Raw genomic sequence first — 24,234 nt, forward strand, 5'->3', positions numbered from 1 at the left:
CAGGCAGAATTCAGGAGGCAAATGTCCCAGGAGAACTCTCCTAAGTTCTGGAGGAGAGCTGGCAGGCAGCCTTGCCACCTGCACATTCACAGGGAGAGGGTGTAAGTTCTATTCATTGTATTTCCCCACTTGCTCATTCCCAGGCCTGGCTCTAAGCTTCTGCTTAATCTGGCCACCTCTCTCCCTCACTGTCTCCAAAACTTTTTTTTTTTTTTTTTACTCCATGTGTTGCTTTTTCCTGCCACTTTCCTAGGAACTGGGGGAGTTCTATAAATGTTTGCAACAAAGAGTACAAACTATTTCAGGCTTTCCTTTGATTTTTTCCTTTTGAGTTACTTACAATTTACTCCACAGTGAGTGGGAGAAAAAAAAAGAACCTCTCAGCTGGCAATGCACTGGCCCAACTCAGCTTTGTGTATTTGGGTAGTGATATCCCCTTGATCAGGGGGGTGGGGACAATGGTCACAAAGCGGGGATTTCTCAGACCCTGGACTGATTCTCTTTGAGAGGGAATCCACCCATCTCTCCTAGAGTGGTTTTCCTATTTTTAAGCCAATCGCTTACCCCTTAGTTTCACATGAGAACTCAGAGCCTCAGACCTGCTTGTCTCTCTCCAATCTCAGTGCCAACCTGTAGAGCCTCACAGGACTGGGGTCACAGGCAGAAAGTAAGGGCAGGGCCACAGGACAGGTGAGTTCTAGATCACACAGCAAGGACCTCTGAGCAACCTGGCCTTCACCATCTGGGAATGTGTCCACTCTTGCTAACAGCCTCTCTCAGAGTTAATCTGCCGCAGTCTGGCTGGGCACAAATCACGAGCCACTGAAGCAGGAACAAACTTTATTTTTAAACTGCAGGAAAACACTTCACACAGCTCCTGGGGAATCCTCCCGAACGCCACGAGGCTTGTCCAGGAACCCCCAGCCGGAAATATCTCTCCCGGAAATCCCTCCTCCTGCACTTCCCCAACCAATGGGAACTCTCGGGGAATCCCCGGAAATCCCCACGAGAACTCCAAAATAGTGCGAGAACTCAAAAGTTGCGGCAGAGGCGGATAGTAATGCCTCGCCTGTCAATCAATACTGTTGGCAAAATGCCAGGGGCCATACAGACTCGGCTGTGGCTCTCAGCATTAATCTGTGAAATCTCCATCACAACTGGGGCCATGACAAAGGAGCTATTTGTCACGCATAAAAAGGTAGAGAAAGCTCCTTAAATGTTCAGGGTCCTCTGGAACCTGGACCTGAGAAGTGACAGATCTGTTGGAGTGGGCCAAGGATCAAGGTAAAGAAGAATTAGTTGGGGCACATCTCTCTAAAGGCCCTCATCTGCAGGGTTCCTGAGGCTACAGTGTACAGGGCATCTTTAGCTCGGCCATGGGGTTGCTCTGTCTCCCAGAGAAATAACCTGAATAGTGCTGGTTGCCTGGGTGGCATGGGCTTAATCATCCCTCAGCTTAGCTCCTGGACCTCTCTCCCCACCCTGGATCATCTGGAGGGAAGTCCTGAAGTCTCCTGCTCTGAGCCTGGCCCACCTCCCTACTCCCCGGGGCAGGCAAACCTGTCTTCCTTGTTTCATGATGGTAGGGTTGGCTGCGGTGTGGCGCTGGTTGGAGCCGACGAATCCACTTGTGCCCAAGAGGCCTAGGCGGGCAGAAGGGACATTCCGAGAGGGGATCTGGTACTGGCGTGGGTTCCGTCTGCCCATTCCGCCGCCCACAGAGCCAGCCGTCGGGAGGGAGTTGGACTGCCCAAAGCCGCGACTAGAACAAGGAAAAAGAACCAGGAGACTATCAGTCATTCTTCAGCCTTCCCAATCCCAGGCTACCAGGGGGGCTGCTCACATTTTGATAGGTAAGAGGTCTGCGGGGGAGCTCTGTGCTGGTGAGGGTCTAGGGTGATAGCACATGACCTGTCCTGGCACTCATACATCGCTCTACAAGCCTCACCGCAACCTTATAAAGTAGGTCACTATCCCTTTACAGCCAGAGGTATGGAGCTTCATTTTGTGAGGGCCACAGAACCAGCAGGGGGCAGTGCTGGAATATGAGCCGGGATGGCTGAACTAGGCACTGTCCTGCCTCCTTCCAAGCAGGTCTCCTCCAATGTCTGGTGCTGTGGACAAGGGCACAATGCCTTTCAAAAGGCCACAGTGCAAGAAAGTGGCATAACCAGCACCAAAACTCCTTCCATCATACTATGGTCCATTTTCCATCTTTCTCTCTCTGCAGCAGACTTGAAGTTCAAGGGAGGCCTGTGAGCCCTGCTGAGTTGTAAGCTCTATGAGAAAAAAGTGCCTGTGTTTCTCAATCCTTGTGATTGAGAAGTGACCGTATCAGCTTCTGCCATAGGAAATACTAGTTGAAAGAATGAGTCTCTACCATCATGCTTGTCCCAATGACAGAAGGGGAAGAACTCCTAGGTTGAGAGTAGGGATATGAGATGACAATGTGTCTAAGTGCCCTGGATATAGGACACCCATGTGCCATAGGCCCTCCTTGTGGTGTGGGCCTTGCAACCGAGAGGCTCCAGGCTTCTCCTTAGTCCATGTAGGAGGCTGCTCCGGCTGGGCCGGGTGAGCTCAGCGCTGAAGAACTCATTTTTGCCACCATGCCTCAGGTTCTGGGAGGTTACACAGCAGCCAGCAGGGTTTCAAGAACCAGCACATTCTTTCCAAGAGAGTCAGCCTAAGTCATTCTCTATGGTTCAGCAGAGATGCATTATCTCCAAAGGCCACTAGATGGAGTAGACTCGCATGTCCAGCTACACTGGGGAGTTTGTACCAAGCCTGTGAGGGGACTCCACAGACAGGCTTGACGTAGGTTAGATGGTGGAGGAGGGGGGCCACCAAAGAGTCATTTCCTGAGCAAGAGAGCTGTGTGTGTGTGTGTGTGTGTGTGTGTGTGTGTGTGTGTGTGTGTGTAGGGGGAAGGGTCTTCTGAGCCTGCAGCACAACAGATCTCAGAAAATGTTTCTCTTCGCTCTAGAATTCCAAAATTTTCTAGGGATAGATGGGGCAGGGAAGAGAATTCCAGACTTGTGTGTTTCCACCTCTAGGCTTTTGTGGCCAAGGGAAGTATTCTAGATTCTGGTCAGAAGTTCATCTAAATGTGGAGGACGGCGATGCTTGGGGGTTCTTGATCTCTCCCCTCCCCACCTTTTAAAAACATAAGCTCAGAATTTTTTTATCTGAAAGAAGAAATTAGGGCCAGGAGAGGTGGAACTAATTTCACACTCTGAGGTAAGTGACAGGTGGAAATAAGGATCAAGTGGGTTTTTCATGTGTTTGTTTTTGTGAAAATCAGTCCTTTGGTTTCTGGAGTCAGAATTTTGGCCACCTGGTAGATGATTCAGTATTCTGCTATGATATTTTTCCTTATTTAGTGTGCATAGCTTTTTCTCACTTTCCTTTTTTGTTGGATTTTAGAAAGTTATTTCATATGCAAAACACAGCAGTCAATGAGTGTTGCTAAAATGATGTGTGTTTCCAGGAAGGCAAGGCTGTTCTTGAGCAATATAACAGCAGAGGATGCTGTTAGGGACAGCCACCAGAGAAATGAGGGACCTCGGGACTCCTAGAATTAGGTCTCAGCTGTTAGGGAGAGGAGAGCTGAGCCCAGAACATTCTGGGAGTAGGATGTGATGATGGGGGAGAATTCGACTAAGCTGTCATTCTTCAGACCCTGCTACAGTGTCCTTAGTAGGTTATGACAAGGCCAGGGTTGCCGCTGCTGGCAACTGAACGCTTAGGCTACTGAAGATCTCTAGGCTTAATGAAATAATCATGCTTTCTGGGGAGAGAACAAAGTGACAAAACTAAGTTTTCCTTTCTTATTCTCCTCCTCTGTGCATCTGTGCCCCTCCTTCTCTGTCTTTCTAAATCTGATTTCATTACCTTGAAATGCATGAAAAGTCTTTGATAAAATAACATTAATAAGAGGCAATTAATTTGGGATTTGTGATAATTCGAGCAGGGGCTGGGCTGCAGTTACCCTCACATTATTGGAGAAACAGGTCTTCAAAGCAAATTAATAGTATAAAAAGATCCCAGAGGAAATACTTAGGAGAACAAATATTTTTCCAGGGTTTTATCGACATCCATCTACAATTGATGATTGAATTCATTCTTTCATCAAATCAAGAAAAAGAGGACCATCAGGACTCCAATCTGGCAAGCTTTGCATTATTCCAACCCAAGCAATAGCTAGTTAATACTCTGGATGGTTAAGGTTAATGCCCCTGCTCTGTCCCGAGAATCAAGGATGTGGATCAAGGACGAGCAGGGCTGGCAGAGGCAGAGGATGAGACTTTGGGGGAAGGAACAAAGAGCCTATCTTTCACTTCAACCTCTGAAAGTTGTCTTCTTGGATCTTGCTTCCTTGGGGCCTAGAATTGCAGGCAGGGTCTGGAGCCTCCTTTCCCTTACTTGGGAGAAGATGCTGCCCTTAGAAAAAGGGAGGATGAGGAGCAGGCCTTGCGTTTCATCTGGGTCACTGGGAATCCTCAAGAGCACAGAGGTGGTCTAGCCCAACCCAGCAGGGCTTGGCAACCCCAGATGGCTTAGGGCCAGGAAGCTGGCAATAGTGTGCCTTTCTGCATATCGGCCTTAGACCATGAGAGTTGCCTGGCTCAGCAGTGGTGAAGAGCACTAATCCAGGGCTGGCGCTGTCCTGCTTGGTCCAAATCCTGAGTGCCCCTGCCTACCAACGCATATGTAAATTGGGGTTAATAATAGCAGCTCTATCTCATAGGGTTGTTGCAGGGATGAAATGTATTGATATTTTTAAGTGCTTGGATACCACTTGGCACATAGTACGTGCTAAATAAATGTTTGTTTAATAAATAACAGTGCTATATGCGGGAATGTGATAACACTTTCATTTTAAAATAAATAGTTCATGAAGACTTTTGCAAACTACGGCTGGCCTTACCTCCCTTAAATAATACAAAACAGTGATGTTTGAAGGCACACTTATGCAAATAAATGTCCCGCATTTTAACAACACAGAGCTTCTATATATACACTGAGAAATGAGATGCCTGTGCACCTAACAGAACCTGTTAGTTGCAAGGGAAGACATTATCTGTTCATGTTTTTGAATGTAAATAGAATGTTGATTCTTTTCAGGATGTTTGTATTATCACTTCCCTAATTCCCAACGAGGCCCCTACCATTGTTCAAGCATTAACTCACTCCCCCCTCCCATTAATTTCTCCTGTAAGTTTTCATTCCAATTCACTTTTAATATGCAATTTTGGATTCCTCAACTTAAAGTCATATTAAGGGAACAGGTTCTAAAGCACAACCAGGCTTATTTTTAACTGCATCCAAGAAGCTGAAGTATTATGAAAAAAAAAATCAAGAATGGTACTGCTCCACTATTAGACTGCAGCTTAGACCAAAATAGACTAGCACTTGGGCTCTTCACCCTGCCACCAACTATAATTAGCTTGTCTGCAGCTAGAAGGGAGATAAAAAAAAATTGCATACCACTTAAGGTACTGCCAGAAGAGCCCATTTTTGTACTCTTAGACCCCCTTTGTGGATCAAGCACCTGCGTTTTGCTGGCATTCATTAAGTCGTACCCACTCTCCCTTCCCAGGCTTGTCTAGACTAATATCATTCTAACAATGTAAATTGAGTTACAAAAGCTCACATTCAGCTCTTCTTCTGAGAATGCTCTCCCTAACAGTCTTTTCCCAGCCCCACCTGTTTAACGAATGCGATTTGGAACTCTGGAAGTCCCCACAGGGAAGGAGTGACGCCCCGCCATATTCCTGCCCCAGGAACAGAGGCAGCCCGTGGGACCCCGGGGAACCACCGTGTATCACAAAGAGTGAAATCCCAACATACTTTCTTTGCTGTCGATATCCTGATATGTCTAGGAGGGTTTTCCGAGGGAAAGACCGAAAGAGCTTCTGCACCTGCTGTTTCCATGACAACAATCTTTTTTTCTGCGTCTCTGTGAATGCCTGCAGAAACAAACAGGACTTTTAAATGGGTGACGCAGCCTGACATTAGAGGGAAAAACATGCAATTAATAAGAGAAAACATCAGTGTCTCTGTGGTTGCCTTTTCTTCACCTGTTTTCACCCTGGTCCAAACAACCGTTTAATTTGGGAGCCACCTGTGCTGAAGATTCAAGTTATTTGGCATTGGAGGCACCTGGTAAGGTCCATGCATTAAGCTGTTGACAACCCTCATTTTTGGCTGCATTTCTGGCAGGTGGTACCACCTTCCCCTTCTGAAGTGTGGACTTGTCTCTGAACCCTACTCATTAACCAAGAATGAATTGCAAAATTGATTGTTGAATACTCCGGCTTTTGCAGGCTCCCTGCATTTTCATAATCAATGGAAATTCTAAACCACTCCAAAAATCAATCTTCTTGATGGTGTGTGGTGACCCTGGAGTGATCTGTAGGGCTTCAGAGAATGGAATAGATGTTCTGCGTTTTAGAGCTTTGCTGAGAAATCTCTAGTTAAGCAGCTCTATGCCCTACAGAAAGTCCCAGGACACCTAAACCTTGGTCATAGTTTAGGAAAATAGGTAGATATGATGCCCTCTCAAGTCTTTCCTAGTAAAATTAGTGTGTATGGATGTTTGGCCTTTGGCCCCACAGTTTGTATCTACATCATGTGTCCTTTTATATAAAGTCTTTGCACTCACCACAGTCCAGTGTCATGAGTCCCCAAATGCAGGGCCTCTCAAATTCACACTATATTAAATCAGCCAAGGAGACTATCAAATGTAGCTTCCTAGGCCCCTTCCCACACTCCAGAACCTCACTGAATAGAGTTGGAAGGTTGTCAAGGGAGCTTGAGTTTGGAGCAAGTTCCCTGGTGATTGTGCAGGTAGAGCATGGACACATGGTGGTCCTAGATGGTGAAGACCTTACTTAACATACACCATTCAAGTACCTGGAACTGTGGCCTAGAACGCATGTGGTGGGGAATCCACCTGACTTGATTGATCAGCAGAAACGATGATAGAGATAACACTCCCAAGTCATTTTGTCAATAAGGCTTGGAAGCCTTTAAGTAGTAATAAAATATTACTTAGATTAACGGACTAAATGACAAGTCCCCATAAAGGAAACAGATTCCTTTAATGAAGAAAAAAAAAATGAAAGCTTATTATTATTTTTCCCCCCCTGAGGAAGCTTAATCTTTTAAGGACCTAAACACAGGAGAACTGTGGGCAAAAGTAAAAAGATGCTATTCACATTATGGTAATGTGACAGACGGCTTGCAAACCCCTCCCTCCTGGGTGATCTTAACCAGATGCCATGGGACATATTCACCAAGGAGGGCTACCTGACTTGAGCCCTCGGTGCCCCACTGGAGTTAGAGGAACATGGCTAGAAGGGAAGGACAGGGTTCTCTTCTATGGTGTCTTATTTGTGGGTGATGCTCACTGAGTGTCCCACAACGCGCGCGCGCACACACATACACACACACACACACATATGCAGGCATTTCTGCTGGATTACTGAAAGGAGGGGATAGATCTGCTTTTGCCCAGTTGATTCAGCCAAATGTTGAGGACACAAGATGCAGCTGTGCTGGTCAAGGTGACTTGGGGAAGAGAGTCTAGCTCAGGGGGTCAGAGAAGGGCTCTGGATGTAGATGACTAGGACATGAATCCCTTGCAAGTTCCTCTACCCAAGACCAAGTTCCTTCCAGAAACTGAGGGTAGTGATACCTTGCTCAAAGGGCCACTGTGAAGATGAAATTAGACAACATATGGAAAGTACAGAGAATATCTCGAATGATTCACTACATGCTGCTCCCAGATGCTATAACCCACCCTTTGGGGTGGTCTATGCATGTTCTTCACATTTGACATTCAACAATGATCTTTAGGCTCCATCAGCAGCACAAATCAAACAACTTCAAAGTCTCGAACCTACAATACTGAGCTGGTCTGGAGCCAGCCTGAAGGACAACTGGCCTGAGCATCCAAGGAGTAAGTGGCCCATTTTATAGATGTCCTTCTAAGGATATCATTATGTACATGACATCTCTCATGGTGGCAAACAGCATCCAAAAAGATGAATTATTTACTCCTCCACAGAAAAGTCAGCTTACTCACTATTGGGGGTGTCAGGCTCCCTTAATTTGGGGCACAGAGAGGAGCCAGTCCCTTGGCAGGGCTGGGTAGAGGGTGCGGCTGGGTCTTCTCAGCTGGGAAGCATCAAGCCAACAAGCCAGAGCTAGGTCCTGGCTGGCTCCAGGGATTTCTGAAAACTGGTTCCTGTGCCTGAAAAGTAGTGCTCCATTATAGGGCGTCTGCTAGGGGCTGTGATGCATGACATCTCACCACGACCCCCTTCACTGGCATCTCTGGTTGGGCTGGGGAGCAGCTGCCTCTGTCTGGCAGGGAAGAGAAGATTGCATGCCTACAGGCTACCCAGACACCACCAGCCAGCCAGTTCCGAGTCCCCGGTCCCTGTCAGGCCCAGACCCATAATTCTGTCTGAAGGAAGATGACTGTGTGATGTGTCCTACAGTCTATGTGTTGGATGAAAAGGCTCATAAAGGGACAAGAACCCATCTTCCTGGAGCCACTTCATGACAGCAAGTCCAGAGAAGAGGGGAACCATAATCCAGGAATCAAAGTGCTCTCAGAAGTAAAATTCCCTGCGCTTCCTTTTCTATTCCAGGAAGTTGGAAGGGAGGGCTCCAGGTTTTGTCAGTACCTTCCCCTCTTTTAGCTGGCTGAGGAACAGCATGCTCTGGCTGTGAAAGGGAGCCCTGTCTCAGGAACAGCCTAACTGCCCCAGATGCAGGCGTGCAGGCCTGTATCTCAGCGGGGGCCTCCCAGGGAAGGTGTGTTCCGACCACACAGAATGACCCCCAGCTGTGGAAAACCATTCAGAGCTTTTGCACTCTCTCAAACTAAAATAATAACAAAAAGCCTTGAACGACATTTTTCCCTGGCAAAGTACAGCACAGGCCCCTCCACCCTGACATGAATTCAGGGTAGTGGACGTGTCACAAGCTCCTTCCTTCCCACAGGAGAAAGGTCCCTTTTAAGCAGTCAGCAGATGAGACCTCACAGTGCCGTCTTTGCATTGGGTCACTTGGGGCTGCCAGGGAGGAAAGGGGGAAAGAAAAATGAGAGTCAAGGGTGCCCAGGGAGGACATGAAGGATGGCAGGAAAAGTGAGAGGCCTCAGGCCGACATTTTGGGGCTGCTGTAGACCAATTAGGAGGCTCACAGGTTGTTCAAAGAGGCAGCTGGAGGATTCATTATTTTAGTCTCATGGGCTCATCAACTGGAGGTGAGGTGGAAGGCACCTCCTCCTGGCATATCTTGAAGTCTCAGCGCTGAGGGTGGGTGTGGGAGAGGAAGCAGAGTTCCGGTTTGCTTTTTCAGAAGTTTAAGTCCTCCCAAACCCACCCATGAAGGTCCTCCTCCCCAAGACAACACAGAGCTCTCCAGACACCACCTCTGCCTGAGCCCTTGTCACTGTCTTACTGAGTTTTCACCTCAGCAGCTCTGGAGCTGGCCTGGGGGCTTCAGCTTGGAGATGCTCCTCTGAGGAAATGCCCTGGTTTCAGCTCTGGGTTAGGTGCCTACCATCCTCTCTGAGCTCCAGGATGTGAGGGGAGGATCTTATCAAGGGCTTTATTGACATGTATGTGATGACCTGTTTTCTGTTTGTCTCACCTCACACCCTAAGCAAGAGGCAGGGCCCTAGGCACTCAATAAATTTCTACAGAAAGAATGAGTTATAACATCCTTCAGTGTGATCTTGCCTTTTCTTCTTTCTGTCATTTTTTTTTAAACTAAAAACAAGGGCAGTGACAGGATTGGAAATAGTAAAATTGGAAATAGTTGGGGCTGTGGGAGGGGCCTTGAGTCTTCCTGAAATATACAAATAAGCCCTTTAGGCTTTGGCGATCATTAGACAGTGCCTGGATGCTCTGGGGGAACCACTGCAGAGGAAAAAAAGAAAGAAAGAAAAAGAAGTTTTTGTGTGTGAGCCCCCAACCTAGGCAGCTGACGGTGGTGCTCACATTGAGACAAAGGGCTTTGGCTGGAGTGAATGGGGCACAGAAGAGCTCACACTGCCCAGAGAAGGCACCGTGAGGATGGAGGTTTGAGAGTGACTGGGATGAATCCCGGGGAAGACTGTGCACCTGAATGTGAGGGAGGCAGCATTTGATCATGGACACGGCAGAGGCCCCTGAGAACTGAAGAGAGACTTTCAATGGTCCAAGGCCTGTCTGGCAGCCTGGAAGGTGGGAAGCATGAATGGAATTGGGGAATGGACCAGGCCAGGCTGCTGTGCTGGGCATCTTCTCCTGGGTTCTGAATGCTGCCAAGCAGAGGTGAGGAGGCTCAGGGGCTGTTGAACCACCAAAATGAAAAAAGACCTCACCACCCTAGGTTCTCTGGTTCTGAGTTTTCTGTAGCCTAGAGCTTGTCTCTGTAACTCTTTGTGCATGGATGTGTGTGACCAAGGAACCACTGGATGCCAGGATCTGAGGCCCAACTCTTCCTCCCTATGTTTCCACCAGCCCAGACGTGCCCAGGAGTCTGCCCAGCTCTGTACATGAAAACTGCACTCTGACAGTGCGGTAGGCACAGCCTCAGCTGCCTAAGTCCTCCTTCCAAAGGACATATGGCAAATACAGTTCCTATAAAAACCACAGTCCAAACAAACAGCTGTCAATCCACACACATATACAAACACACATCCATTATTTATTTGGTGTACTTTCTCTCTCCCTCTCCCTCTCCCAGTTTCCCTGCACTAAAAGGCAAAATGTTTCAACACGCAATATTAAAAAGACTTGAAAACACCCAGGGGCTAGGTGGCAGGGCTCTGTGTCAACTACCCAGGCTTGGCCACTCAGGGATTCTTCTGGAGTCAGGAGTCCTCTCAGGCATTTCCCTGACAGCAAAGCTCTCATTCGGGGTGAATCTATGGTAATATAGAGCTGTGTCTGGGTTTGAGGTGGCTATCGCCTAGTTCTGCCTGAACTATTACTAATGACCATCCACCCCTCCCCAAAACAATTTGTTGGAGACTAAAACAATCATATCACAGAAAATTCTGAGAAGAATTTCTAAGCAATGAGGACAAGAGGTTGGTGAAACCAGTCACTACTCACCTCATGAATTAGACACTTGTCTATGAGCTGTAAATAGGAGCTTATATTTTCCTCATCAGGTCTGGAGACCAAGAGCTGTGTGCACACTGTGAAGGAAGGAGGAGAAAATGATGGTGATAGATTAGGACAATGCACACCCTCTTCCAGCCTCAGAGATCTGCCTCTGATTTCCTTTCACGACCAAGATCTTGAGAGGTATGTGTGCCTGTGGCTTTACGTAAAAAGGCCAGGAGGCTCCTCATTCCACAGGAGTCAAAGGCTTGGTCACCGCTGGAGCCCTCGCCCCGAGAAGCCCCTTGGGTTAATTCCAGTCATACCATTCTATATTAAGCCTTGTGCCATCAGCCGGAGACACGCACTCGGAGACACACATTCGTGATAGGAAGAACAGCAGTTTCCTGAGCTCGATCCTTGCAAGTGGCTCTGTATGAGGGGGCTTCAAAGCACTCAAAGTCCTCTGATGCCGTGGGAGAGCAGCCTCTATCGTTTTATGAATGAACCACACCCTTCTTTGCCAGGTGGAGAGGCAGTGGTGTTTGTGGAGGAAAGAGTCTGGCACCTCCTTTAGGCTGCGAGGCGTGTGGGCGTGCACAGGAGCCGGAAACCTGCCACTCAGTCGCTGGAGGGTTATTTTCTCTAAATGGTGCCTGCATTTATACACACACAGGTTTACCTGCACGCCCAAGGAAGTGCTAGTGAAGATAGAGCAGTTAGTCTGCAGGTAGAATACACACAGGCACTGGGCTTCTCATGGTCACATATCTGCCCTCATCCTAGAGGCCACAAGGGCTTTGGCTTTGCAAGTGGCATTTTCAAGCCACAGTGGCAGGTCAGAAGTAGTCAGTCAGACAAGCAAGGGTATCTGGCACTCAAGCAGATCAAGATTGAAAACTGGGCATCATATTTGGTTTCTTCCTCTTTCCAACCAATCTGTCACAGAATTCCATTTATTCCACATCTTTTTACATAGGTTTTCAGTATAGCATTGTGAGTAATAACAAAAACCTCTTCATTAATTGATAGGGAGAGACCCTGATAAACAAACTATGGTTTGTGCATACAGTGCAACAGTATACAATCTTTAAAAAAAAGAATGCAATGGTGCTATTTTAATTGATAGAAACATCCAATGCATTTGCTATTTAAAAAAACAAGTTGCAGAAGAGAAGACCTGTGTGTGTAAACATGGACATCCACATGCTTATACATGTTGATAAAGTTTCTGAATGGACATCCCTGGACTTTACAGTGACTGTTGCTCAGGAGGAAGATAGCAGAGCTTGGGAGAGGGGTTGATTTTCAATTTTCATCATTTTAATTTGAGCATGAATTTGGTTCATAACTTTTTATACCGTAGTTAAAATGTAAACAGAACCAGAGGAGTGTGGGTCTCCTGAGGGCTGAGCCCACCCTTGACCTCCACATAGGATGGGGTGCTGGACCACATGCTCAGGTGGCTGCTGCCCCCCATGAGAGGTACAGAGAATGAGGGTCTACCCTAGCCATCGAACCCCAAGGGAAGCCAGGAGTCCTTGCCTTCTGAATCAGATTGCTATGGATTTGTCTTTTTTAAAGGACTTTCATGGGTGGGAGGATGTTTCCTATTGCAACTACATGGCTCAGTTGTCTAACAGTGAAAAGTTGGTTCTTTAAAATGGTCTGAGATACAGGATAATAAAGGGGGAGGGGAAACGGTTTCTCCTTTCCAAAGAAAAAGAATGCTATCTCCACATTTTTAAAAATAATCAAGATTTCCTGTGAAGCATCCCATCACACACACAAATTATTCTAATATTGGACATTTTTAAGAACATGGACATAAGGGTCTGAGCCCTGAGAAAGGCAGAGGGTAGTCTGGGCAGCATGGGTGCTCTTACCCAAGGGTGATGCCATGAATTCCATCCTGCCCCACAGACATGCACGCAGCATGGCCATGGTGCACTTGGACAGTCCACCGTAAAGCAAGCTGCAGAGACTAATGTCATCCCTCACTTCTCAGGCACCCACCAATAGCCAAGCACTGTGTCACCTGCAGGGTATTTAGTAGCTGTGAGAAATGGTCTGACAGTGCTGCATATTAATGGGGACACAAGTCAAGCAGACAGACAACTGCAATCCAGTGTGAACTGGCCTAAAACAGAGAGTAAAGGGGCTTTGGGGCTTATGAGAGGGATACCTGATCCAGTCCAGGGGATCAGGCAGCCTTCTTGGCCCAGATGAGGACTCTACCGAGACTTGCAGGATGAGGCATAACATAGGTGAAGAGAATGGGCTGAGGGAAGGAATGTTCCAGGCAGTACAGATGTGCAGGTTATACACTGCCCAAATGAACTCTGAAGTGAGGGCCTGCAATGCGGCATCCACTGGGATAAGATGCTATTTTGCATTTATCTTTCAGGCTTACATGGACTATTAGTGGCCCAGGTCCCAGACAGAGGGAAAGGAGGCACAAAGGCTCAGAAATAAGAGAATACATAAGCTTCTGAAAACTCAAAGACATTTCTATTTGGAAAGAATGGAGGTGGCGAGGGCAGTGGAGGCAGCCAGGAGAGGCTGGTGCCAGGAGAGTCCATGGGGGTGCCTTCACATGGAAGTCAAGCCTGCTCCATCTTTAGCTAATTGGAAGGCATGGCGGTACCCAGGTGGGTAGGTGGAGAAGCTGCAGAGTTCAAATCCCAGCCCTGCCTCAGCTGAGCAAGCCCAGGTGGGCTTCTTGGCCTTGTGCCTCAATTTCCTCCTCTGTAAAATAGGATGTTGAGAGGATTAAGCAAGCTGCCCAGGGAAGTACTGACAACCATAGTAAATGCTAAATAACCACAAGCTCTTAGCACGAGAGCATTCTGTACCGTGGATCAGACCTGAAGGGAGGATGTAAACACAGCCCCTGGAGAAGGTGAACAAAATGGTTCTGTGCTGAGAGTTCCCCAGATCACCACTCCCTGAAATGCTTCCAGAGGTGAGGGAGGGGGCCTCTCTGTGGCTGGGCATTCTTTTTCCGGGAGCATTCTGGGCTCTGTGCTCAGCAGCTCTGTTTTGCTGCTTTTCTCTCCTCTCCTGTTTGGATGGGGGACCAGCTGCCAAGTGGTTTGTTCCTGAAGTTTACTTGTTCAGGATCCATCCCACCTTCTTCTCCCAGGGCCCCTGGTCCAGTGGGCTCTAATGAGAGGGCTGACACAGTGTCCCCTAGCCTGCAGGGCTCAGAGCCTGGAGTCCCACTCCGCATGGCATGACCCTGAGCCACACTTTCCTATCTGGAAAACACAGGTCCCGCCATCGACGTGGACAGGCAGTTTACCCAGCACCCAGGAGCCCCTCAGGAGCTCTGCTTAGTGGTATGAAAGAGAATACCTTTCCCCATGACGCGTGTGAACTGCCCAGGCAGGTCCCCCTCTGGCAGGGGGGCGACAGCCAGCTCCCCATCACAGCTGCTCAGCTGGTGTGGCTGCAGCCCGCCGCTGGCCCCAGCCGAGGCGCTGGCAGAGGCGCTGGTGGCCACTGTGTTGTCTTTGCAGTCAGGGCTCTGGCTCTCAGGGCCCATCAGGGAGGGCTGGTGTTGGGCTGGAGGCTCCCGGCGGCGTGCCTCCGGGGTGGCGCTCGGGGAGCTATAGGCCTTGATGGGAGTCAGGATCATCTGGTGCAGTTCCTGGAGGGGGATGCGCAGGCTGCCCCCCTCGATGATGTCCTGGACAGGCAGGGAGAAGACTTGTGTTAGATTCTGGGTGAGTGCCACCTGCATACCTCCCCGGCTCTGAGCTGTTTTCAGAACTCACAGCTGTTGACCTCTTCCTCAGTGTGAGCCTCAGACAAGTTTCTACTTTTATTTCATCATTCTTACATTAGCCCAGGTAGAAAATTTGGAAAATACAAATTTGTGTAGTGAGAAAAATATGTACCACCTGAAAATCCCACTGTCTACAAGTGACCACTGCTTCTCCTTGCCTTCGACACTTTTCTGCAAAATGGGTTTCTTATTTTACACTCATACCTTTTAGAATTTGTATCACAAAGTTGGGTCATAGTTGACTTTGTGTCCTGTATAAGCCTTATTCCAGATAAAGGACTCTGTTTCATGCACATCTTCACGCAGCCTGTGACACTAGCAGCACAGAGCGGTGACTAAAAGCAGACTCTGGGGGCAGATGCCCAGGTTTGAATTTAGGCACTGCTGTGTGTCCTTGTACAAATGAGTTCACCTCTCTGTCTCTCAGTTTCCCTGTGGACCAAATGAGGATAATAATCATACCTCCTTCATTGGGTAATTGAATGATGTATTTTTATGGCTGCAGGTTATAACGCCTGCTTTGTGAATGATGTGTTGAGCGCTTCTACGCACCAAGCACCATGCCAGGCAGGGGCATGCCAGGCATGGGCATATGGTGGGAACAGCCTTTGGCATTCCCAAGGGAACTTTACATCCTACCATGAGATAGATCCATCATGCCAGGGTCTGGGGTGCAGGCCAGGGCTGACATGAGGGGAGTTCTCTGGAGGGGGTGACACTAGAAGATGTCCCCAGGAAGAAGCATCCCAGGGTACAGAGAGGACAAAGGCTCTGAGGTGGGCTTGTGCGAGGATCAACAGGTGGTCTGCAGTGGAGGAGGGTGGCTGAGGGCAGAGGCATGGGAAATGAGGTCTCAGGGGCCCCCAGGGGTCATGAAGGCCTGAGGGCAGGGGCAGTGATGTCAGAAATTATTCTAAATGAGATGGAAAATCAGGGAAGGTTTTCCAGAAGGAGAGCAACAGTTTTAGAAGGTATGTATGTTTAAGGTATGTATGCTAAAATGTGTATAAGTCACATATTCATGTCTTTCTATGTTGTAAAATAAACTCGGACCATTCTGCACCTACTTGGATGTGCTGGTTGTTACTTATTAGAAAAAGGAACGTTGATTCTGGGACGAGTGACAGACAAACTCTGGACTGGCCCTGGTGGTGAGGAGTGTGGTTGGAGGCCTGGGCTGTTCCCTGGCAGGGTAGGTGGCAGGACCCTCGGCCACAATGCTGCCTCCAGTGTTCATGCAGTCACAGCTCTCCCTGGGACCCAAGAAGGACTGCCAACCAGGGCCTGGATTACAAATGAAGTCCTTTATCTTCTGAGAGCCCAGAATAGCAAGGACATAATTTTAAAAGCTTGATGCCCTGAGTACCCAAACTGTCCCTGGGATCCTCTCTTACTGAGAAAAAAAAAATCACTTGAAGATGTCATGGGATGCAAACATCTAGAACACAATCATGCCTGCACCCAAACCTTTCCAATCAGCTGAGCAGAGAAAGGAAGGCCAAGGGCGGCAGCCTTGGACTCATGTGCTTCAGTTCTGGGCAGCCACACCCTGTCGTCCGCAGTGGCCTGCTTTGTTGTTTGGAAGGACTGGGAGTAGAGTCTGAGTTGTGCCTTAGCCTCACTGGGATGAAGGTTTTATGAAGGAAGTAAATTTCTAATTAGTCACCAGAAGTGTTCCAAACCTGGCTGGAGCTACTGCCCAGTCTGTTAAAGAAGGTCTGCAGAGTCTACTGCCTTCCCTGGGCACACAGACTGGTGGGTGTGTGCTCATCATTCTAATTCTCAGCTGCCTCAGGACCAGCCCTTCCCAACATCTGGAAGCATCTGGATGCCAGGGTGTGCATGACTTCCTTGACTTTGGGCCTGGTGATCTGAGCAGGGCAGGGCACAGGAGGCAAGCCAGCTAACTCATGCTCAGGGAGTGCCTACTGCCCCTCTTGACCCAACTGTGTGCCGCCTGTGGGACTCTGGCCCTCCCTTGGGTTCCTGCACCTGTCCAACACTTGTGTTGTGAGGGTACCAAGCTCCTGCCCAGCCCGGTACTAAGCAGAAGAAAGAAAAGAGAGAAAGAGATGTGGCCCCACAAAGGGAGAATGGGTAAGCTGAGTGGGGAACATGGCATTGCATGTGTCCCTGCTGTACCATCCCTGTGTCTGCCACTCAGGTGAGCACATGCAATACTGGAGACACTGTTGACTGCCACCAGACCCTCACCTGCCCTTGTCACCTGGCAAAAAGGCTTGGTTGAGAGGAGAAAGGATTTGGGTGATGCTCAGAGCTGAACTTCAAACAGAAAACATCCATGCCCCAAGTCCAAATCTCATTTATGTTTTCTACTGGGGCAACCGTGCCAAAAAATAAAATAACAAACATGATGAATAATGTCGGACACTCTGTAAAATATAACTTCCCAGGGATCATGTGGAGTTTTGTTTTGCCCCATGGACTTCAAACCACTATCTTAAAGATAACACTTAGCTAACAACCAGTTAGCCTAACCCCTGCTTATGTCAGCACCAGAGGGTGGGGGCATTGTGACCATCATGTTGCATTCCTACCTCTTTAGCATGAATCCCTGAACTCAGCCCCGAGTGCCCACGTTGAGAAGCAGGCGGAAAACAGCCTGAATGGGACCCAACCTAGCATGCTCGACTAGCTGTGGGAATTAATTTTCCATGTTGACAAGCCTCTCTCCATCCTTTATACCCAAAACATAATCCTAAATTAAAGAGAGGCAAATGAAGCTGTCCAATAACTAATATGCCCATTCAAAAGTGCCGAGCCGAGGAGCTCATTTGTAAGCAGATAATGGGGAATCTGGTCCATGGAGGCAGCAGCCCAGTGATTGCTCAGTGGATGAGTAGGAAGGAAATTCCTGTCCAACAAGCCCAGCTCTGGCCTGACTTTCCTAGGTCTTATAGAAAGGCTGGTTCAGTGCCTTTCCTGAGCATGTGACAATAACAAGGCACAAAACATCTGGAAAAGAGAGCTTTTGGCAGCCAAAGTGTCCCCAGCACTGATGTGATGTGTCCCTGGCCCCATCCTTCCTTTCATGTGAGAAGGATTTGGATTCTCATATAACAGATCTCCTGAGTCTACTTAGATCCATTCTCTCTCTTTTCCTTCATGAATCAGCTGCTGAGCCCTACATCAGCCAGGAGCTGTTCTGCATTGGAGATATATAAAAGCAAAGACGTCATCACCCTGAGATGCTGATGGTTCCTGGGACCCATAGAGTATGTTCGTGTCAGGGCAGGGAAGGAACTATGGGACAGAGAAGAGGGACCCCTGACTGCTACTGTGTGCTCTCTGTGTGCGTTGGTGCTTCAAGAAAAAAAGAAGAGTGAAGAACACGAGGGGACAGAAAGGACAGGTGAAAGGTGCCCAGCAATGAAGCTGGAGCACTCTTCCAGGGTGCCTTGCTAAGAAGTTTGGACTCACCTGAGTTTCCTCCTCTTAAAACAATCATCTATCTTGTTAGCTTAGGAGGTTTGCTGTCAGGGTCAGATGCACTGATATGTGTGGAACATTTTTTAAAGTTATCAAATGCACTGTACTATATAGAACATTATTATTCTGGAAATATCTATTACTTAATGCTATTAAATTTAACTGCTGTTTCTCTGCAGCAGTTGATGAGATCCAACCTCAAGAACAAGATCTGGAAGAGTCCAAAGAAAAGGTATAGACTTCCAGAGAAGCATCTTTCTCTCTCAAAGGGGAAACAAATGGAACTAGGTGAATGTGTGTGTGTGTGTGTGTGTGTGTGTGTGTGTGTAAGAGAGAGAGAGAGAGACAGAGAGAACACACACAAATGTGGGATCCTTTCTCTCCACACCACAATTCCAGGTTCATAAATGGTTCCATTTCACAATCTGGAAGTCAATAGGAAAGAATAGATGATATCTCAAAGCATGTGGAGACCTTTTTTTCTTATTAAATGTTGAAAAAAATCAACGGTAACCACCATGCTGTTGCTTGTTCCTTTTCTATCAAATAGTTTGAGAAGCCTATAGCTCCATACTTGGTGTCTTGCTACACATCCACAGTCCTGATTTGTGGGTTTCTGCTTCTGTCTGCCCCCCTTTCCTGCAATTTTTCTCAACATGGCTGTAGTGACCAGTTGATGGCCAGTTCCAGGGGACAATGTTTAGTCCTCACTGTGTCACATCTATGCCACCTGATGGAATTCCTGATTCCAACATTCTCCTGTCCCTGTGGGCATGGCTCAGGGCTCATCATTATCTAGTATCACTGGGTCTTTTTTGTTTGGTATGATATACCTCAGGGCTCTTCTCACTTGACACACACATCTGGGGAGTGCCAACTACCAATTATGTACAGATGACCACAACTGGATCATTCAGATCTTGCTGTTTCCTGGACTCTAGACCTGTTCTTCTGGTCACCAACCTGCCATCTCTGAGTGTCCCACAGGCATCTCAAGACTCAGCGCATTCAATTGAACTCCCTCTTCCCATTTTAGTTCAACTGAACACGCTCTTCCCATTCCTCCTATATTTCTGTCCCCAAATGCCACAACATCTAAGCCAAGACCTCCTGATGATCCCTGAATGCCCTCTAAAGGAGGCCTCCCATCCGTCTCCATCCTCACTGCCTCTGCTGTGGTTCGAGGTCCCATCAAGCCCCTGCCACAGTCTCCTCCTGAGTCTCCCAGCAGCATCGAGCTCCTGGAAAGGCTTCCCTCCAAACCTGTGCAGCGTGGCCTGCTTCTTTCCAGGAAGATTCCCCCTTCTGCCTGGGGGATGACGCTGATCACACTGTGCTGTGAGGTCATCCCAGTGCATACCCCAGAATACCCTCGAGCAGGAACCACATACCACTCACGGCCAGCCTCCAGTGGATGGGGCAAATCAAGTGCAAGTAGTTGCTTGGTAAGTGTTCAGGAACTGAATGGAAGAGCTCTGGACACAGAGCCCATCTGTGGCAACTACTGATTATGAACTAGCTTCGGGCGGGGTCCCAGCCATCTCCTTAGAAATCTGGGTTCTATGTGAGGTAAGAATGCCGGAGGGGGCAAGGGCATGGTGACAACATTTCCAACAGCACAGTCAGCTGGAGGGGTGTCTGGGGATGCTTGATTTGAATGTCACTTGCCATCAGTGGTAACAGGTGATCAACAACCCCCATCCTCAAAGGGCAGAAGAAGCAGGAGAGGCAGCCCTCCCGGCCCCAGGGGCTCAGTCCTTTGCATATACTGAGAGGTTCCTCTCCACCTACAGGCCACCAGCTCCTGAAGGGACAGTATGCAGAGCATCTAAACATTCAGGCATTCTGAAGTGAGCTCAACCTGGTCACTGAAGCTCGATTTCACCCTCTCGATGAAGTCAAACTCAGTATTGCTTTCCTCTTAGCCTTGAAAAGTCATTATACACGTGGCATCTTTTTAACATTCCCATGTCAGGGACCTGGCAGTCAGTAGCAGTCTAGTACTGACTAGAATGTGGAGTCAGCTCTATTCTAGGTGTGACTCTAGGACATAGTACATCACTGACTTATCAAAGCCTAGATGGATCAGGCCACCTGTGCTACCTGGCTGCCCTAGTGCTCTGATTTTGGCCCAAGACTGCAATAAAGCAATAGCAATTTAATCTCTCATCTCTGAAGTGGAAGGTACATTTCCTCAGTGATGGAGGTATGAATGAATTCCTGAAGGATGCTCCAGAAAGAAGAAAGGAAAAATCATGCTTCCATCCTCATGCTTAGCAATCTAATCTTTATGCAAAATAACTGCTGTACTTTTCTAACAGTAAATTGGCCTGTTGAATGTTCCCCCAAAGAGAACAATTTCTTAGATTAAAAATGGCAAAGATTAGTCAGACAAGCTTTTTGGCAAAGGAGTTTACGTAAAATACGAACAACAAAGCTTCAGGTTCACTTGGGGACCTCACTGTAATGCATTTTAAGAGCATATGTTTAATCATGGATGTGTGGATGTGCATCTGAATATGAATAGCTCCTACTTGTCTGTCCATCCAGAGGTTTGTTTTTTTTTTTTTTTTTTTTGCTTTTTCTTTTCTTTTTCTTTAGTCAGGTTCTTTTTTTTTTTTTAATTTTTTATTGTTGGTTGTTCAAAACATTACATAGTTCTTGATATACATCCAGAGGTTTTAAAAGAAATTTTCCTTGTTATGTTTTGTATGCGCATTCTTTTTTTAATTTTAATTTTTTATTTTTTGTGGTGCTGGGATTAGCTCAGTGAGTGTGCTACCACTGAGATTTTTATTTTTTGAGACAGAATCTTACTAAATTACTGAGACTGGCCTTGAACTTGTGATCCTCCTTGCCTCAGCCTCCTGAGTAGCTGGGATTACAGGGATGTACCACTGTGCCCGTTAATATGCATATTCTCTAAATATATAACTTATGATGTGCCACTAAATGTAACTATTGTATATGTAAAATTCCACACATTCACATCTCTATGAATAAGTTTTTTAAATTTCCTACTCCATTAAAATGTTTGTGTTCATCAGACTTGCTTGAGATTGCCTAGCTCAATATTTTGTCCCCTCTCAAAGTCTCCATGGGATAACTGAGGTAAAGTTACCATACACACACTATAACTTTCAAATACCTACAGAACTTTCCACCCACCACTCCCAACACTAGTGCACAAGAACCGCAGCTCCAGGGACAGAAGCAACACTGGTTTGCTTGTGTTCAGAACAATGTCTGGCTCTTCATTAGATAAAATTACAGATACCTCGTCCTAAAAAATGACAATTTTACCAGGATGACCTCCAGATACAAGATTAAGAAATGAACCTGTGTGAGTAGCAAACAAAAAGATAGTGGGCACCTGAGAACTGCTTTTAATGTCAGAATAACTTTTTCCAGCATTCTACATTTTTAGTATGGTTCTTATCAGAGTCGGGGGGACTCCTTTTCTTGTTAAATTAAAATCTGAAACCATTCTCTCGAGAGCCAACTGTGTCTGCCTGCCCAATGCATTGGATCCTCTCGGTGGAACCTGGAGTACACCTTGGTGTGCAGATCTCTACAAGGGCTTACAAAGCAAAGGCAGATGCACACGCAATTTGACAGCATCTCACCAGAGGCCTGGGATGGCCAGTCACCGGCAGCTTGGACCCAGGATACAAGGAAGCATGTGTAACCAGGAAACCTCACATCAAAGTCATTTCACTTTTTCTGACTTTGCTAAGGAGACTGCATGATATTTTCTCTAACCTCTGCTAATAACCTTCTCAACTGAGAATTTTCCTTGATCCATTTTCCCATGATGAAAGTAGAAAGGTTCCCTCACTCCCTGAACACTTACCCTTTCCAAAGACTTCAGGAGGTTTTGTCTTTCTTTGAGCTTCTGAATACTGATGACAATTTTGTGTCTTGCACCTTTGGTAACATTCTGGAATTAAATATAATCAATATTTAATTAAAACATATTTTTAAGAATTGACTTAGAGACCCTCAGAAGCTACTTAGTCATCTGCTGTCTTCTTGGTTCCTACGGGTTCACATGTAGTTGATATGTATGTCTCTCTCACTGGCACCTCTGTCAGAAACATCTTCTTACTAAATATTCTAACTCCACCTGTCTACACATTTGCCTGTGTCTTTTGCATGTGACCTTTAGGACAGAGAGATACAGAATAGCCAATTATTCCACCCAGCAGGACATTTCTTCAATAGTCTTAGAAGATAATTTTAGGTCAAACACCCTCTTCTACAGTCCCTCTTGTTTTCCCTGGGGTCCCAACCTCATCAACTATTCATTGTTTTCTCAAACCTTTCCTGCGTTTATAGGAAAGCCCCATACAGTCCACGTGGAGTATTATAAAACAGGGACTTTTTAAAACATTAGCTTGCAGGCCTTCTTTTGTTTCCATAAAGAAAATAAGAATAGAAAATTAACCTAAATCCATAATTCACTCATCATTTCAGGCAAATGTTAGGATTCCCAGAATTGTAGATTTTATCTTCTTAAATCTATAGCAATGTAGAACCTAAGGATTCTGTCAGACACTTGTTAATTATAGATCCTGCAAATTCCCCAGTTGAAGGTCCCTTTTCCATTGGCTTGCAGATTCAGGACCTCTACCCTGGTACAACTCTTCCGTTGAATTTCTTTTAATAAAGGAAAAGATGGGAACCCTAGTAACATCTACTTTACTTAGAAATATTAAGACTTAAGTGACACATGAACCCACTTTCTAAGATGTCTAAGATGAGACATGGGGAGAGTATATTTCTGTTAAGCCTTAACTTTAGGTCAAAGTGAATTAAGTTCCCCTGAAAAGTTTGTGTCAGGCTTTGCTTTTGCCTTCTGTGTTAATTATTTTTTGTTTTTTTCTCAAGTTGAACAACTGATGACTTCGATTATTTTCTCAACTCTGACCCAAACACAAAAATGCTCTTTGAAAGGGTTCTCATCAATTCCTGGGATCTCAAGGAGTGAACGAGATCCAAAAAGCAGTAGGAGAAATGTTAGGAAGTCGAAATTAGTGCCTTTCATTCTGGGAGAATGTGCAGTGACTCTGGGCTTTGTCTTGCTCTCAATACTGGTATTCAGCCAGGCCTGCAGAGGTTAACTGAGGGGACAGAATAAGCAATGGGAAACCAGAGATCTGCCAGGAGGTATGATCCAGACCAGCCATTCTCCTCTTCCTGCAGGGGAAATAAGTTTTTTAAAATCTTTGCTCAAAGAAAACTGAGGTCAATTTGAAACATGCAAATAGCATCTTAAACAAGGCAAACAAAGACATCGGTCAGATCTATTGACCAGAACACAGCATGGTGGGAGACATGCTTAGTTTCAGGGGTTCTGTTGACTGGCCTTTGGCATCCTGTACGTGGGGAAGGATGCTTTAGAAGGAAGGAGGAACTTTGTCCTTTTATGGCATTCACAAGGAAAGTGAAATCTGAAACCTGGGGAAATCTAATTCTAAATCATTTTCCCATGCTATTCAAGGCAGTTTAGAAGAAAAAAAAATTATTTTGAACAATTTACTCCAATCTCAACGAAAACTAGCTTAAATGTGATTCTGCAAAAGTATTGGGGCAGGTCTGAAGCATGACCTGGTGCCTTTCTTCACTGGTCCCGTCAGTAGTTAATGGATATGTGACTGGACTGGACAGCAGAAAGTGGACCTGTTCCTATTCAAACAAGCCCTGGGTGGGCAAAGAGAGGGAGAGGGCCAGGAAAGCCAAAGCAGAGATGACTCCTTGGGACCCTCACCCAGTGTCACTTTTCAGAGGCTCCATTGATTCCTCCCTCGCACTTTGAACTTCCAGTGTGTACTTAGATTCTATCTTTTCCTAACTCTCTCTGGCCCTCACACCCTCAGG

At 46.8% G+C, this 24,234-nt stretch overlaps 1 protein-coding gene across 4 annotated transcripts in view; it reads right to left on the bottom strand.

Moving 5' to 3' along the window:
• Positions 1-24,234, bottom strand: part of Samd4a (sterile alpha motif domain containing 4A) — a 210,977-nt gene that overhangs the window by 17,927 nt on the left and 168,816 nt on the right. For all 4 annotated transcript variants that reach the window (XM_058584645.1, XM_058584647.1, XM_058584646.1 and 1 more), the window contains 5 exons: positions 22,208-22,294; positions 14,472-14,805; positions 11,124-11,209; positions 5,854-5,972; positions 1,561-1,762 (listed from right to left, as the gene is read on the bottom strand). In XM_058584645.1, coding sequence (XP_058440628.1) covers positions 1,561-1,762; positions 5,854-5,972; positions 11,124-11,209; positions 14,472-14,805; positions 22,208-22,294 — 828 coding nt within the window. The remainder of the gene's footprint in view (positions 1-1,560; positions 1,763-5,853; positions 5,973-11,123; positions 11,210-14,471; positions 14,806-22,207; positions 22,295-24,234) is intronic.

Source organism: Marmota monax, unplaced genomic scaffold (assembly GCF_021218885.2).
Source record: "Marmota monax isolate L192 unplaced genomic scaffold, Marmota_monax_Labrador192_F-V1.1 WCK01_AAM20220418_F8-fsc00001, whole genome shotgun sequence".
In the NCBI taxonomy this organism is placed as follows: domain Eukaryota; kingdom Metazoa; phylum Chordata; class Mammalia; order Rodentia; family Sciuridae; genus Marmota; species Marmota monax.